The sequence below is a fragment of the Lissotriton helveticus genome, chromosome 5_1, assembly GCF_964261635.1.
Source record: "Lissotriton helveticus chromosome 5_1, aLisHel1.1, whole genome shotgun sequence".
Lineage (NCBI taxonomy): Eukaryota > Metazoa > Chordata > Amphibia > Caudata > Salamandridae > Lissotriton > Lissotriton helveticus.
In genome coordinates this window covers 351,968,945-351,984,877 of record NC_136065.1, presented here as the reverse complement: position 1 = coordinate 351,984,877, position 15,933 = coordinate 351,968,945, and the positions used below count along the sequence as shown (strand labels likewise).

The 15,933-nt window shown below is 44.5% G+C and overlaps 1 protein-coding gene across 1 annotated transcript in view; it reads right to left on the bottom strand.

The window, feature by feature from the left end:
- PRXL2B (peroxiredoxin like 2B) overlaps positions 1–15,933 on the bottom strand; it is a 62,185-nt gene that overhangs the window by 20,417 nt on the left and 25,835 nt on the right. Inside the window, exons 3-4 of the mRNA XM_078640927.1 lie at positions 15,155–15,206; positions 11,033–11,096 (exon numbers count right to left, since the gene is read on the bottom strand). Coding sequence (XP_078497053.1) covers positions 11,033–11,096; positions 15,155–15,206 — 116 coding nt within the window. The remainder of the gene's footprint in view (positions 1–11,032; positions 11,097–15,154; positions 15,207–15,933) is intronic.

Here is a 15,933-nt window from a genome sequence, read left to right as displayed (position 1 = left end):
AAAAAAGCGAAAAAAAGACGCCCCTGAATCCGAAAACGATGGGGATTAAACGGAGTGATGCCTCTCTCCTCCAATACGATTCAAAAGGGGGTGGTGATGGACAGAGTATCTGAATTAAGCAGAACACTCCTACCCAGTCAAAAGATCAGGGCTTGATCCATCACCGTTTTTTAGCTCACTGCACCATCCCAGTTCAGAACCTGGCTACATGCAAATTAGTCTGACCCTGGCCCAGTGCATCATGGGAACAGGGCAGACCAAACTACCAAGCCAATTCTTTACTGGAAAGGAAACAAGCTTCCGGGGACCGGTTTCTGGCATTACAGCCGTCTTCGGCCCGGCTTGCTTGAATCCTGATGGTGCAGTGAGCAAGGGACTCACATCTGAGCATATCCTTCCACACTTGTGGTGGCCAAAACGATTCAAAAGGGGGTGGTGATGGACAGAGTATCTGAATTAAGCAGAACACTCCTACCCAGTCAAAAGATCAGGGCTTGATCCATCACCGTTTTTTAGCTCACTGCACCATCTCAGTTCAGAACCTGGCTACATGCAAATTAGTCTGACCCTGGCCCAGTGCATCATGGGAACAGGGCAGACCAAACTACCAAGCCAATTCTTTACTGGAAAGGAAACAAGCTTCCGGGGACCGGTTTCTGGCATTACAGCCATCTTCGGCCCGGCTTGCTTGAATCCTGATGGTGCAGTGAGCAAGGGACTCACATCTGAGCATATCCTTCCACACTTGTGGTGGCCAAAACGATTCAAAAGGGGGTGGTGATGGACAGAGTATCTGAATTAAGCAGAACACTCCTACCCAGTCAAAAGATCAGGGCTTGATCCATCACCGTTTTTTAGCTCACTGCACCATCCCAGTTCAGAACCTGGCTACATGCAAATTAGTCTGACCCTGGCCCAGTGCATCATGGGAACAGGGCAGACCAAACTACCAAGCCAATTCTTTACTGGAAAGGAAACAAGCTTCCGGGGACCGGTTTCTGGCATTACAGCCGTCTTCGGCCCGGCTTGCTTGAATCCTGATGGTGCAGTGAGCAAGGGACTCACATCTGAGCATATCCTTCCACACTTGTGGTGGCCAAAACGATTCAAAAGGGGGTGGTGATGGACAGAGTATCTGAATTAAGCAGAACACTCCTACCCAGTCAAAAGATCAGGGCTTGATCCATCACCGTTTTTTAGCTCACTGCACCATCCCAGTTCAGAACCTGGCTACATGCAAATTAGTCTGACCCTGGCCCAGTGCATCATGGGAACAGGGCAGACCAAACTACCAAGCCAATTCTTTACTGGAAAGGAAACAAGCTTCCGGGGACCGGTTTCTGGCATTACAGCCGTCTTCGGCCCGGCTTGCTTGAATCCTGATGGTGCAGTGAGCAAGGGACTCACATCTGAGCATATCCTTCCACACTTGTGGTGGCCAAAACGATTCAAAAGGGGGTGGTGATGGACAGAGTATCTGAATTAAGCAGAACACTCCTACCCAGTCAAAAGATCAGGGCTTGATCCATCACCGTTTTTTAGCTCACTGCACCATCCCAGTTCAGAACCTGGCTACATGCAAATTAGTCTGACCCTGGCCCAGTGCATCATGGGAACAGGGCAGACCAAACTACCAAGCCAATTCTTTACTGGAAAGGAAACAAGCTTCCGGGGACCGGTTTCTGGCATTACAGCCGTCTTCGGCCCGGCTTGCTTGAATCCTGATGGTGCAGTGAGCAAGGGACTCACATCTGAGCATATCCTTCCACACTTGCGGTGGCCAAAACGATTCAAAAGGGGGTGGTGATGGACAGAGTATCTCAATTAAGCAGAACACTCCTACCCAGTCAAAAGATCAGGGCTTGATCCATCACCGTTTTTTAGCTCACTGCACCATCCCAGTTCAGAACCTGGCTACATGCAAATTAGTCTGACCCTGGCCCAGTGCATCATGGGAACAGGGCAGACCAAACTACCAAGCCAATTCTTTACTGGAAAGGAAACAAGCTTCCGGGGACCGGTTTCTGGCATTACAGCCGTCTTCGGCCCGGCTTGCTTGAATCCTGATGGTGCAGTGAGCAAGGGACTCACATCTGAGCATATCCTTCCACACTTGTGGTGGCCAAAACGATTCAAAAGGGGGTGGTGATGGACAGAGTATCTGAATTAAGCAGAACACTCCTACCCAGTCAAAAGATCAGGGCTTGATCCATCACTGTTTTTTAGCTCACTGCACCATCCCAGTTCAGAACCTGGCTACATGCAAATTAGTCTGACCCTGGCCCAGTGCATCATGGGAACAGGGCAGACCAAACTACCAAGCCAATTCTTTACTGGAAAGGAAACAAGCTTCCGGGGACCGGTTTCTGGCATTACAGCCGTCTTCGGCCCGGCTTGCTTGAATCCTGATGGTGCAGTGAGCAAGGGACTCACATCTGAGCATATCCTTCCACACTTGTGGTGGCCAAAACGATTCAAAAGGGGGTGGTGATGGACAGAGTATCTGAATTAAGCAGAACACTCCTACCCAGTCAAAAGATCAGGGCTTGATCCATCACCGTTTTTTAGCTCACTGCACCATCCCAGTTCAGAACCTGGCTACATGCAAATTAGTCTGACCCTGGCCCAGTGCATCATGGGAACAGGGCAGACCAAACTACCAAGCCAATTCTTTACTGGAAAGGAAACAAGCTTCCGGGGACCGGTTTCTGGCATTACAGCCGTCTTCGGCCCGGCTTGCTTGAATCCTGATGGTGCAGTGAGCAAGGGACTCACATCTGAGCATATCCTTCCACACTTGTGGTGGCCAAAACGATTCAGACACTCTGTTCATCACCACCCCCTTTTCTGAATCGATCTCTCCTCCAATGGCTGGCCTCCGTTTAGGAAGCCAGCCAATGGAGAAGAGGGGCGGGTTTAAGCCCCCAACTCTAAAACATAAATTCGCGCAAGGGCAGCCTTTCGCAGCCGAGACCTAAAAAGTGAACGTGGCTGTGCGAAACAAGAGTTGAGAAAGAGAATGATTTGAGTGAAAGAAAACAACGTTTAAGGGAGTTTAAATGTATGAGAAGAGCCGGGATGGGGGTTTTGGGAGAGAAAAGAGGAGTTGTAAAAGAGAATGGAATGGGTCCACGTGTTAGCAAGAGGAGTAATTCATTGAGAAGGGATTGTGACTAAAACTGGAATGGTTAGGGGAGCATGTGGGGTAGAAAAGAGGTCTTTAAGAGAAGGATTTGAAAAAAGACAAGAAGATATGTGAAAGGAAGATGTGAGAAAGAAGAGTCTGAGATATAATTATGAGATGAATGTCAGGAAGAGTGGTGTGTGTTGAGCTTCAGGAATGCAAGCAAGATAATGAGAGCAGGGTATCAGCGGATGAGGAGTAATGGGAATGGAAAAGAAAAGTGTTAGACAGAGAAAGGGAGGTGCAGGGTTAAGAAAAAAAGTGCCAAGCTCATGCGTTTAGAAAAGGAAGGGGATAGAAGATATAAACAAAAGTTCAAGAGAGTAGCAGTGGAAGAACTAATCTGTGAGCTGAGGCACCTGAGAGCAAGGGCAATTTTTGGGGAAGAGAATACTCGGTGGATACCTCGTCTGACAACAGCAGCGGGTGTCAAATTTATAGCAAAATCTGCATATGTTGCATCATTGCTCTAGTGGGTGGTACAAAAAAAACTGTATTTTGAACTAGGGATTGCAACAATTCTTATGTAGTCCACAAGTGGTGCAGGGCAAGATACAAGTAGCAGAGACAAATAAGAAAGAGAGTGGGTGTGTGAGAGTTAGAGGGGGCGAGAGAGCGGGAAAAATTAGAAGAATGTAACAGAGGTATTTATGATAAATTTAATTGGAATGGAAGATGGCAAGAGAGCGGGAGGCAGATGTGAATGAAATGCTTTAGGGTGTGAAGGGTAAGAGAAAAGGCAGAAAAGACAAATGATGGTGATACAAGAGAAATGGGGAGAAACTGAGAAAAGAGAGAATTGCAAGCCAAAGAGGTGCACATGAGAGATGGGGAGGGAAATAGAATGAGAAAAGGGGACACATTAGGAATGGAGAGAATGGAAAGAGGTAGAGGTTGATAGAGAGAGAGAGAATTAGAAGGAGGAATGAATATCGAATGAGAGAGCATTTGGAGGCAGAGGGGGCAATGTTGGAGAGGGGCCAAAAGGGTGACATAGAGGAGTGCTTTTTGTTTTGCTATTGTTTTTAAACTGCCATACTGGGCACATGTGGCTTCCTCAGTTCCCTTTCCACCTTGAGTAGGGGAGGTCTAAATAGTAAGCGCTGAACCTTTGCTATTTAAGGTTCATCGGCAAATAAGCATGTGAATAGTAGCATATGGATCATAATAAAGTGACAGCAGAAAGACTGCACAATAGAATTATAATAACAATAAAACATATATAGTGCGTAGCTACTTCGACCGAAGTGTCCCAGTGCTGATAAATCTAGCTCCCGAAAGAGGAGTCACCGAAAGCCAAGAGGGAAGAAAAGATAACCTATCTGAATAGCCAGGTTTTTAATTTTGTGTGGAACAGTAGTTCTGTCTTTGACTTCCTCAGATGAAGCGGAAGAGAGTTCCATAGCGTGGGTGTTAAAAGCTAAAGGAACTGCCCCCAAAGCAAGCTTTCTTTGGTGTGAGGACATGGAGTAACAGGGCCCCTGAGGACATGAAGCATCTCAAGAATAGGTAGGGCTTAATGAGAGGGTGCAGATAGCAAGCACCTGTCTTCATAAAAACCCAATGGCAATAGAATAGGGCTTTAAAAGATAGCTGTTTCTTCAGCGGGATCCAGTGCAGTTAGTGTAACGCAGAGCCCATAGAGGGCCACTTTAAAAGGTTTAGCAATAACCGAGCTGCAGAATTCTTACACGTTAAAGTTTTATCAGCCGAGACTGAGAGATTGCCATATATAAGATATGACAATAATCCAGCCAGGAGTTAACTGATGCCTGATTTACTGTTTTCTTGGCAGATCCAGACAGAAGGCCAATGATAATCTTCGGAGATTTTAAAATCCCAAAGCATTTACCTTCCAAGGCCAAGATTTGTTTTTCAAATGAAAGATTTTTATCAAACCAAATGTCTAGGTTTTTGATCCTAGACTTCGGCAAAAGAAGAGGATCAAGTGACGCGGGCCACCAAACAGGGGAACAGATGTAATGCTTCTTGCCCAGGATAATGACCTCAGTCTTACATGCATTTCATTTCAAGCAATTGAGGTCCATCTACTGGGCCACCTCCGACAAGCAGGCCCTCAGAGAGACGGACACACTAGTAGAGTTCTGCAATAGAGTGACAATCAACTGAGTATCACCGGCATATGAATTATGTCAAAACCGTGAACCTTAATGATAAATGCCAGGGGGCGCATATATAGATTAAATACAGTAGGACTCACAGATGAGCTCTGTGGCACTCATGTCATGCTGCAATAGAAGGATCTCAGATTGAAAAGGTTTCTGCAGGAACGGAAAAGCGTGGCCCTGCAGAAAAGATGTAAACCATTGCAAAGCCTTGTTGCCGACATAGCACCTCCACAACTGCTCTAATACAAGGTTGTGGGATACGGTGTCGAAGGCCGCACTCAGATCTTGCAGCAACAATGCTGCAGTGTCACCCCATCTGGAATCTGACACATAGACTCGGAGGCAAGCAAAAGAGCTGACTCTGTGCTGTACCAAGGGCGAAAGCCTGACTGCGTTCTGTGCAGTAAGGCCTTAGCTTCAAAACCATCGAAAGCCGGTTGTTAACGTGTTTTTCTGCAACTTTCGAAGAGAATGGGAGCAACAAAATCGACCTGTAGTCATGAGGTTTAGTGGGGTCAAGAGAATGTTTCTTTAAGAGCTCAACTACTGAGGCATGCTTCAATTGCCTGAGCAGCTGCAAAGGCATTATTGATGAGTTCGCCCAACACTGGGAGATTCTCCTCCGCTCCTCCGCTCCTCGCTAATGCCCCAGGAGTTGCCATTGTGACAGCTGTCTCTGAGTGACTTCAGCAGGGCTTGTGTAATGTCACCTAAGTGAGAATGGTGTCAGAACTCACATACTCAGTCAGTAGGCCACCTATTCATTCCTCTGGGTTAAGCACCTTTTCCAGGGATCTGTCCGGAACATACACATCTCTTCTATTGTAACTGAGCATGTTCTGTGAGTGATGAAGGCTTGTACTAGTCTGCTCTGATGAATGTGTTCTGAAGGGATGGAGCATTGCATTTAGTGCCTTCTGTGAAAGAAGGCAACCTCAAGATGTGCCTGTTCTATGGAGAAGGGTTATTTCCACTGATGTTGTCCTATCTTATGAAAAAGCAAAGGATATAATGAATGTGCTTTCATACAATGTCCTAAGAATCAGGCACCTTTTCACAATAATTGGTGTGAGATACCAAGACATTTACTCATTAGGAAAGTGCATGACTCATGAGGAAAGCACCTGACTCCATAGGGGGCAATACTCGAGCGCCAATAAATGGTGACAGACAAGCAGTATTCGTTGATCAACCCACCGGTTTTTCATCTTGTAATAGGGAGACAAAAGACACATTTTTTTATTAGCTCCCTCCTATACAATTTTAATATTGATCTGCATTTAACAAACGAGAACATATATATCGATTTGAGGGACATAACTTTACACAAACAAGGGAACCCGTAACTAAGAAACTCCACAAACATTGCACATTAGCACTCTCAGATGCTTCCTAGTGCTAGATGTGGAACCCATTGATGAAGTATACTACAATAAGCAGGTGATGGTTCATCATACTATGTGAGTATATGACCGTATGGACATTTTATAGGAGGTTTGGCTGTTTCTTCCAGGAGTGCTGTTCTTGTACGTTTATGCCTGTTTGCAGAGAGCCTACAGCAGTCATTTAAGTCCCCTCACTACTTCATAAGTGTACCAGTTCCGTATTTTTTGAGAAAACTGGAAAACTGTGTGATGTCCATCCTGCTTCTGTGACCTGTTGTTTACTTATTCTGTGTGTTACTGAAAGCTGTGCTGCTGCTTCCCATCGTGCATTTTTTGTTATGTGAAGCTCATTACTAAACTTTCCACTACAGGAAAGTCAAAACGATTCACATTGCCAATACTTTTTTTAACACATGACATGAACGAAAAAGGGAACCCTCACAAAATAGGTTAGCAAAATTTACTTTTGGTTTTACATGTGAAACAAGCAGTTATTGAATTTGACGTTAGTGGCTTAATGTCATGCATAACACCTTAGGCTAGTTCTGACATTGTAGCCACCAGCAGTTTGTATGCTAAGGTTTTGGATCCATAATTACAGGACTGAAAGCAAAAGTACAACCCACAATGCAACATGCTGATACAAAGCCAGGAATAGGGGATGGGCCGTTTGAATTATGCGGCACCGGTTGACAAAATTATGTGGCTATAAAAGGGAATTTGTGGGTCATAAATTTAGCAGAATTTATTTTGACGTTTTATCAACTAATAAAAGTGTCTGGACAAAGTTGCACCACATCAGTACTAGTTTAATGCCTGAGTAGAGCTATCAGCAAACTGAAACATGTATGGTTACATTTTGCAAGGGATCTACCACTGCTCAGATTTATGTGTAGCTGTTTTTAACTGTTGATCCTTTTGATACAAGAAACGAAAATCAAGAGTCCAGTGGGTGAACTGCAGAGATAGCCTTTTAAATGCAGATGTGAACACTGTACTCCTAATGGGCTAATATTAACACTCCTTGGATAAACAAATGGGCGTGCTAACAAGATCCTTGGCATAGATGTTGATGTGAATTTGGAAGCTTGCCGGAAATGGGCCCTGCCTTGAACAAGTGCAACACTTGCTGCGCCACAAGGGCAGCCAGTGATACAATGGAGGCTGGCACGAATTGGTTGTGGGAGGGGGGAGGTGGGTAGTAAAAAAAAAAAAAATTAAACTTACCTCCTTGCCGCTGTGTCTCTTCTCGTCGTCCCTCCTGTCCTCGTTCTGCTCCAGCTGAAAGCAGGAAGCTCCCAGGCACTCCAGAGCCAATCACAAGTCTGCAATGCAGCGTTGATTGGTCAGAGCGCCGTGGTTCAGCGCACAGCCAGGGATTTTTGGCCTGGGCATGTTCTCCACCCAGGCTGTAAAGCAGCCTGAATGGAGAACATGCAAAGTGTGCATGATGGTGTAGCCGGCCTGAGACAGTCCGCCAAACTGTCATGTGCACTGATGACAGTGCATACCACTCCTGTGGGTGCCTGTTATCCCCCGGCCCCGACCCCAAGACTCCAGGACAGGGCACAAGTCCTAAAACAAGGAGGTCCTACTTAGAACCACCATGCTCTGCATCACTGCTACTGGAGGCCCATCAGAGCACTAGCCTCAGATGGTAGATGGGGTAGTTCTGTGGCTTCATTGGATTTGGTGAGAGGCAAAGCAGTTCTTCAGGCGAAGTAAAGAAGTCCATTTGTCTGGGGGAGTGTTGGTGGTGTAGAGTGGTTAGCCCTTTGTTTTATGCTACTTGCGGGCATAGGAGGGAGTTCTTTTCTTGCGGAGTGGTAGTATCTTTTTTCTCAATGATAAGCATTTTTTTCTTTCACGTGATAGTTTATTGAGCTCAAGCTTTTGGCAACGTAATCTTATGAGTATAACAGCTTCAGTGTCTAATTGATTTTGCATTGGTTTAATGATTTAGGTCTGTCTAATTGGAATGTCTTGTGCATAATCAATTACTTTTAAAAATCGATTTACGAACAGAATTAGTGATTTAGGCCTACTCAGCTTTAGTCATACTTATGGATAATTCTTAGAGAAACAATTGTTGTGGTGCAATTAGCTGTTTGGCAGGGCTTAGCGTCGAAAGAAAATGCTTGCTCAGTTAAAGGCTAGTCTTTTTAAAAACACTGCCAAAACAGTCGAGAATTCACCAAGCGCTTGAGCTGCTTTTAGTAACAGGCTCATCCTAATTTGATGGACTTACTGCAAGGCCTACAGCAAGAGTTCCTTAAACTGAAGGGGGAGATTTTGGGATGGTTGGGTATTCTGACAATTCCCTATGAAGCTAGTGCTCCCTCACTGCCCCTCCGATCCATCCCACAAGCCCTTAGAGCAGTCTAAAGAGGCAGGCTCGGACTCTAGGGCTTATTTCCATGCTCTGTAGCAAGTCCGAAGAGGAAGTCGTCTCGGTCTCGACCTTTAAACCCGGAAGCCCCTGCTCCTTCAGACAATCATAAATGGCCTAACAAGCACCCTTTCCCCACCACTTCTTATGTCTGCGCCTCTGAGCATACCCTGGTGCCTGCATTAAAGTAGCGCCAGTAGGTAGGCGGTCATCAACGTTTTGCACAAGAGAGTGGAAAACCAATTAGAACGCAGGGTCAAAGAAACGCAGGTAACGTTCATTCACTGCTAGAATTACAAATCGTCGGGCACTTGGCAATAATAAGAAATAATTTACAATTATAACAAGAAATAATTTACACAAATTATAAACCCAGGAATTAATTAGTGGACTGCTGCCGTAATTGCATATGCTGCGTTGAGTTGCAGATTATGCACTTCACAGCTGGCGGCTGTTATAGACCATTCTAGCGTCCCCTGGATTTTAATAGACTGAGGCAGGAAAATAGAGTCACGCATGTGCTCCCTTTCCTGCAAACGCCTGATTCTGGGTTATCGAAAACAAATTTGTCCCCCTTTTCGATCACAGGCCTTGCTCGAGCGCACATACTGACAGCCTCAAAGGGCGGGGTGACCTTCAGAGATGTCTTGAATGTGGCCATCTATCGCTACGGATAGTGTTTTGCACAATGCCGACTCGGGGTGTCTCTTTAACAAATGACTTAAACTTTAACAAATCAGTTCAAACTATGAATTGAGGTGTTCAGGTGTGTCGGCTTTGCAGCACTTAATGAAGTTCGATTAAGGGCCGTGTAGGGGCATTCAATCTGGCTTTCCCAGTTGTGGACAGTTTTCAGCATCTCCTGATCTTTAAAAAAAAAGGAAAAAACAAGTCACCCACCGCCAGGCGCGTTTTCTGGAACATCAGCCATCAGAACGAGACACTAACACCAGTAGAGACAAACGACAGACTACTCCATTATACAGCGTGGAAAGAAAACAAGCTGTGAGCGTGCACTCTCCCGAACTTCCGGTGTCGGGATGTGCACGCTCACGTCTGTCTTATGCGCCCAGGGAGTGGATGGCCGGCCCAGAGGAGCGGTGGCAGCAGAAGTCAAGAGTGGCGGCTGAGGCGGTAAGTGAGGCTTGGGGGGCTTGGCACGTGTGTGTGTGTGTATGTATGTATGTATGTATGTATGTGTGTGTGTGTGTGTGTGTGTCTGCGCGCGTGTGTGTCTGCGTGTGTGCGTGTGTCTGCGTGTGTGCGTGTGTCTGCGTGTGTGTCTGCGTGTGTGCGTGTGTCTGCGTGTGTGTGTCTGCGCACGTGACATGTGTGCGTGCCTTCGGCCAGCCTGCCTAAGCGCGTCCACAGACCCTGGTAGGCTCGTGCACCACTCTGTCTCCGTTGAGAGCGAACTTGGTGGCAATAGGTCTCGCCGAGACCTAAAAATGACAAGGAAATGAATGCAAAGGGACAATAGATGCTATGAAAATGTGGAGAAAATGATCAGCCTTCTGAAAGTACAGGCTCAGATTTCAGAATGCAAAATACACTGATGTGCACATTTCTCTAAAAGCTTCTTGGGGAGCACATACACCAAACGGCGTTAGGAGTGTCAGGCTTCCTTAGCACTCCAGGAAAGCACGGAAAGGTTTCTGAAAGTGCTTCAGACTCATGGCTTTTAGACGCATTCGATTGAAATCGTTCCTTATCATTTGTAACGCTTTTTAAAAATGATTTGGAAGAACTTCCCCGAACGCCTCTAGAGGAAGTTGGACTCACAGAGCTCACTAGGGGTGTTATACCCCAGATCTTCAAAAGTTCACCATCTTGCACTGCGGCCGCGCGCTCCTTTGGAAAACAATGGAGTCAAATACACACAATATTTTCTAATAAAACGTGACCAATCATGTTCCAAGGGTTTGAGGTTGTGTCCATCACATACCTTGGTAACTACTTCCCGTACTTTCTTCCCCAGCGCGGCAGGAACAACATTCAGGGCATTGTATCTAAAAAAGAAGAAACATATACTTAGGGAATCTTCTGACAATGGAGTAGACATCATACAAGATTCAATGCTGTTCTCTGATGACAAGCCATTTACAGTCCTAATCATTTCTAAACGTGTAATTGCTTCATATTAAAATTAGTAAAAGCATGAGATGTATTCTGGCATGGATTAATGTTCTATTGACAGTCAATTTACCTTATCATGGCCCTTGTGGAAAATTTGAGGTTACACACGGGGTGCATGAACCAACCACAGAGAGTTCTACCGCACCTGCAGGTCACACTGCTTATAGGACTAAATATGTAATGTAACCTCTTTGAATTACATTTATAACTTCGAATCAGTGACAGTGATTTTTATAAATATTGCTAGGTATATGTAATTTGCACCGAAACTCCAAAATTGTATATTGTATTTCTAAATCATGTTAAGAAGTTAGAAAATGTATTAATTCCATAAAACATACAAGCAGTTAGTTGAGCTGCTTAGACAATACTTGCTAGGGTCAAACGATTTTAACATGTGCAAATGAATTCTCTAGACATACAATTTGGAGTTTACGTCTTTGGTTTTAGCCATTAAATGGTTAATCACGTATGTCTGTGCTGGGAGAAAGCAAGCCTTGCTGACTCCAAACCCAGAAGTGGCCCCATTTTTTGGCCCACCGCACTCTAGAGAATTCCTGCAATGTACACAATGAAGCATAAAAGGTGGCCTGCCTCCTCCATGGTTTAAAGGATATAGACGCGAGATTTGAGCGGTATGAAAGCAGCGTTTATTGGTCAGGGTACATTTCTTTTGGGACAGTGTAGGATGAGTGTGTTTCATGCTCGGTGCATATTGGGGATACATTTCTATGTAGCCACTTGTTGGGTGACACGGAGTTTAGCCGCAGCCCTGAGACCTTAAGGAACCAATAGCTTTCGTGCAGGGGTGCAGATGTACAGATTCCACCAGAGTTGCATCAGTCTGCTTCCTAAATTAACCCCAGGAAGACGGGTCCTCCTTTCTGATTCACCCCGCTAGCCAGCAGTGGGTGACTGGCATGCTTGTAGGTCATTAAGTGGCTTGGTAGCTGTGAGATTGAGCAGGACTCTGAACCTGCAGTTGAAGCCTGGAGGCTTCGGTTTCATAGCAATTATGCCTTTATCCTGGTGCCCTGGTGTGAATAGCCTCCACTAACGAGTCACAGTACATATAATAATGCAACTGACTTCATCCCAGGTGCGCCGGCCGGTGTGTATCTTCAGGGCATGGGCGAGATGGCGAGATCATTAAGAATAGTCTTGGTGTGCTGCTGCCTTCTAATGGACGCTTTTGATAAAAAGCTACTTTTAGTTCTGAGTGATTGTATTCTGGTTATTCGAAACTGCTAAGTAAATTGATAGTGTTTTTTATGCTAGAGACTCTGGTTTTATGTTGGACATATTTGTCTTAACCTGGCAGGTATGCTATCGTCTTACTCCATGGGGTAGATTATTCACTTTTACTCTTTTGGTTTCTCCGAATCCTTTGTGCCTATGTTACTAAATATGCTTGTAAACGAGATTGAATATTCAATTATTTTAACTGTACTTTTTTAGTAGTGGCACGCCTACACCACCAAATGCATGTATGTATCCGGTATTTGTAAAGCGCAACCCTATCACCACTAGGGGTCTCAAGGGGCTTTGGCACGTCGGGAGATTAAGTGAGCTATTGCCCAGAGTCACGGGCTGCAGAGCTGAGCTGCAGTCGGGATCAAACCGTAAGCCCTGCGCTCCGGAGTCATCCGCTCTGGCCGATCCCTTCTTGTACCCTCCCCTCAAAAAAATCTCTTAAAACTAACCATTGACCCTCAGCCCACTTACTGAAGGGCTGGTTAAGTGAATTTTCAACAGATCTTTGGTTTGCCTCCGGAGTTTCTCTGACTGGGGTGCGTTTTTTTTTAACTCTTCACAATTAGTGTGCCAGTTGGATGTCTAAAAATTTACTGTTGCAGTAAGCACTATACAGCTGCCAATTGCGGTTCATGATTCGAGAGGTATTTAGATTAATCATAAGAAAGAGCTCATTAATAAGTCTACCAGGTACGTTGAAATGTGGAGGTGCGTCTGTAATGAATAACAGAAGAAAAATGCCTCCTAAGGTGCATGCGTGCAGGACTCCATCATAGCCTAAGGCACATTCAACCCAACATGCAGGGGTTATAACCAGTGCTTAGTTTGTAAAAGATTAAGTGCCAGGGCCCACAGGTTGCCCAGAAGCCCATGACCAGAACTGTCAAATGTCAGGATGCTGAATACCAAGGCTGCGTAATGTTGATTCCACCTTATTTTTCTTTGATCCACCACCAGACACTCCCTGCCCCTTTATTTAACTTTTTCATGTTTTCATTCCATAATTTCATTGTCACTATTTTTCCATATTTCACTTCCTCCTTCTTTCCACTTTCTGCACTTCCTCTCTCTTGCTTTGTTTGGTTCAAAGTCTGATGAGTAAAAAACTGCCGGTCCCCAAAAATGAACCGGTGCGTGCCATCCACAACAGCTTATGACCACTTTAAGAGATACCAGCCCCATAAAACAGTACGAATGATCACAGCTATCAAATAATGCATCGAATGGATGTTATGTCCATGTCTACTCTTCTTACATACTGTTCATCAATTTTTCATGGCATATATAAAGACTTGTATACACTCACAGATATTTTACACCACTTAAAAAAACTATATTTTGGAGGCTAAATTGTTGCATGTAATAAAGACATTTAGTTTGTATTATATACCCAGTTCTTGATGCTTTAAAGAATATGTTGACCCTGTACATTCATTATCTGCCCTGCCAATAACAAACCTTTTGCTGTCAGGTTACACTACAACTGAAGCTGATACCCACAGTTTACCTACTTTACAATCACACAAGTCAAAGTGCACAACTACAGCATCTTATAGATCAGAACTCAAAACATACGAGGGCCTTTTTTAGCCCCAACTATAGATAGCGCTAGCTTTGGGCCTAGTTTGCTAACTATTTTCTTATCCAAGTAAATTCGAGGTGCACATGGAAAATGTATTCAGAGAATCAGGATTGTGAAAGAATTACTTAATCGAAAACTGAACTAAAACTGATAGAAAACACAAAGTATGGTGACTGTTCCACCATCGTAAATACAGAGATGAGGGCTGCTACTTGAGTGTTGCAGGGTAGGGGATTTTTCTAAAACTGCCACAAATATGTAAGTCAGGGAATATTTACAAACATTTTTAAAGTCGTTTCTCACCCCAGAAACACGCACATCATCCTGTGAGAAATGGAAGTAGGTGTTTTTTGTAAGTGGGAAATAAATGACATTTACTCATGAGAAACTTCCCACGCACTTGAAAATGCACACAAGAAAAATCTGTTTGGAAGTGTTCAACCTTTGTTGATTTTGAGGCACAGCTAGGATTCTTCACAGCCCCCCCCCCCCCCCCCCCCCCAATCCGAAATTTACTCCAAACGTAATGGAAGACTCGGCAACTTTGCAATCTCTATTTTAGAAGGATCTATGCCAGGCTTAGCTAACAAGCCACAAAACTTGCAACAAGGACAACAGAACAGATTCCAAGTTTGAACACGGAGAGGAAGAGAGATAAAATCGAGCACAAGATAAATGTTATTTCAAAACGACAGTTGGCCAACCCGAGGCTCTGGAACCGAAGCAAATCAAATACTTTTCATAATTAGAATTGTCAGAGTTCTGAGATCTGCTGACATCATGTGAGAGTGAGTCACGCGCTCCACACACATGACTGCATGCTCCATGCTCTCTGCAGCCGCATAACACTGTTTGTTGTTGCCTTCTGTGTAAGAATTACATAAACAGTAGCACTTTGACCCTCCTCCACCCAGAAACGTTGGCGCCTGAGATTAGCACAGTCGATATATTATGCAACATTTTGCAACATTGATGGTTACATATTGCGCTTCCATGGCTTTTATGGGATACTCTAAACATTTATTGCTGCCCTAAAACCGGTCAATTCTGCAGCTTTTCAAAGAAACTGATTGTAACACTCTGTAAATGACTGACCGTTTGAAGCCCAGGTCTTTGTAGCACTGCTTTTTCTCATCAATGTAGATATCTGAAATAAAACAGAAAAGGGCGTGGTCAATGCCAAAGTCATTCCAAGTGTTGCACATCTGTTACATGCGGTTGTCAGACTTTGGATACTTTTATATTCATAGGTAATTCAGCGTGGGTGCATGCTTGGGAGCCACGCTTCACAACGGTGTGTGGATCATCCATTACATGAACATGATCAGTCCTACAGCGGATCTGTGTCCACCACCTCAACCACAATATGAAACACTGCAACATTTTCCTGAAGATGTTTTCCCCAATACACAACTATTTTTTTTCGAAAATTACATTTTCTATGCTTTGTTAAAAGTATAGAGTTAAATTGCTCATTAGCCCCTTCAAGCATTGTGTAGCACTGTTTAAGGCTGTGTTGCAATTAAATTAAGTCATTGCATCGTGGGATTTAAAGCCAAAAGGTTTTTTTTATCAAATTTTTCTCTGTGCATCACTGTACTTTCTTAGTACATGTGTATTGTCAGACTGCAGAAGGGCTGTGAGAAGATATTGTGTAATGTTGAACCTTTCTCTCCTTTGAATGTTAAGACCAGCAGCAAATGACATTATGCAGTTGCACGGGGAAGCGGATAGCTTGGGCAGAGCACTCCACAGAACTGTGAGCATGGCAGGTCCTGGTGCGGAGAATAAAGAACCACCATATACCAAGTGGTGATCAAGTACATCTTTACTGGTTAAACTTGGAAGATGCCCGTTTTGCAAGATGATCACAC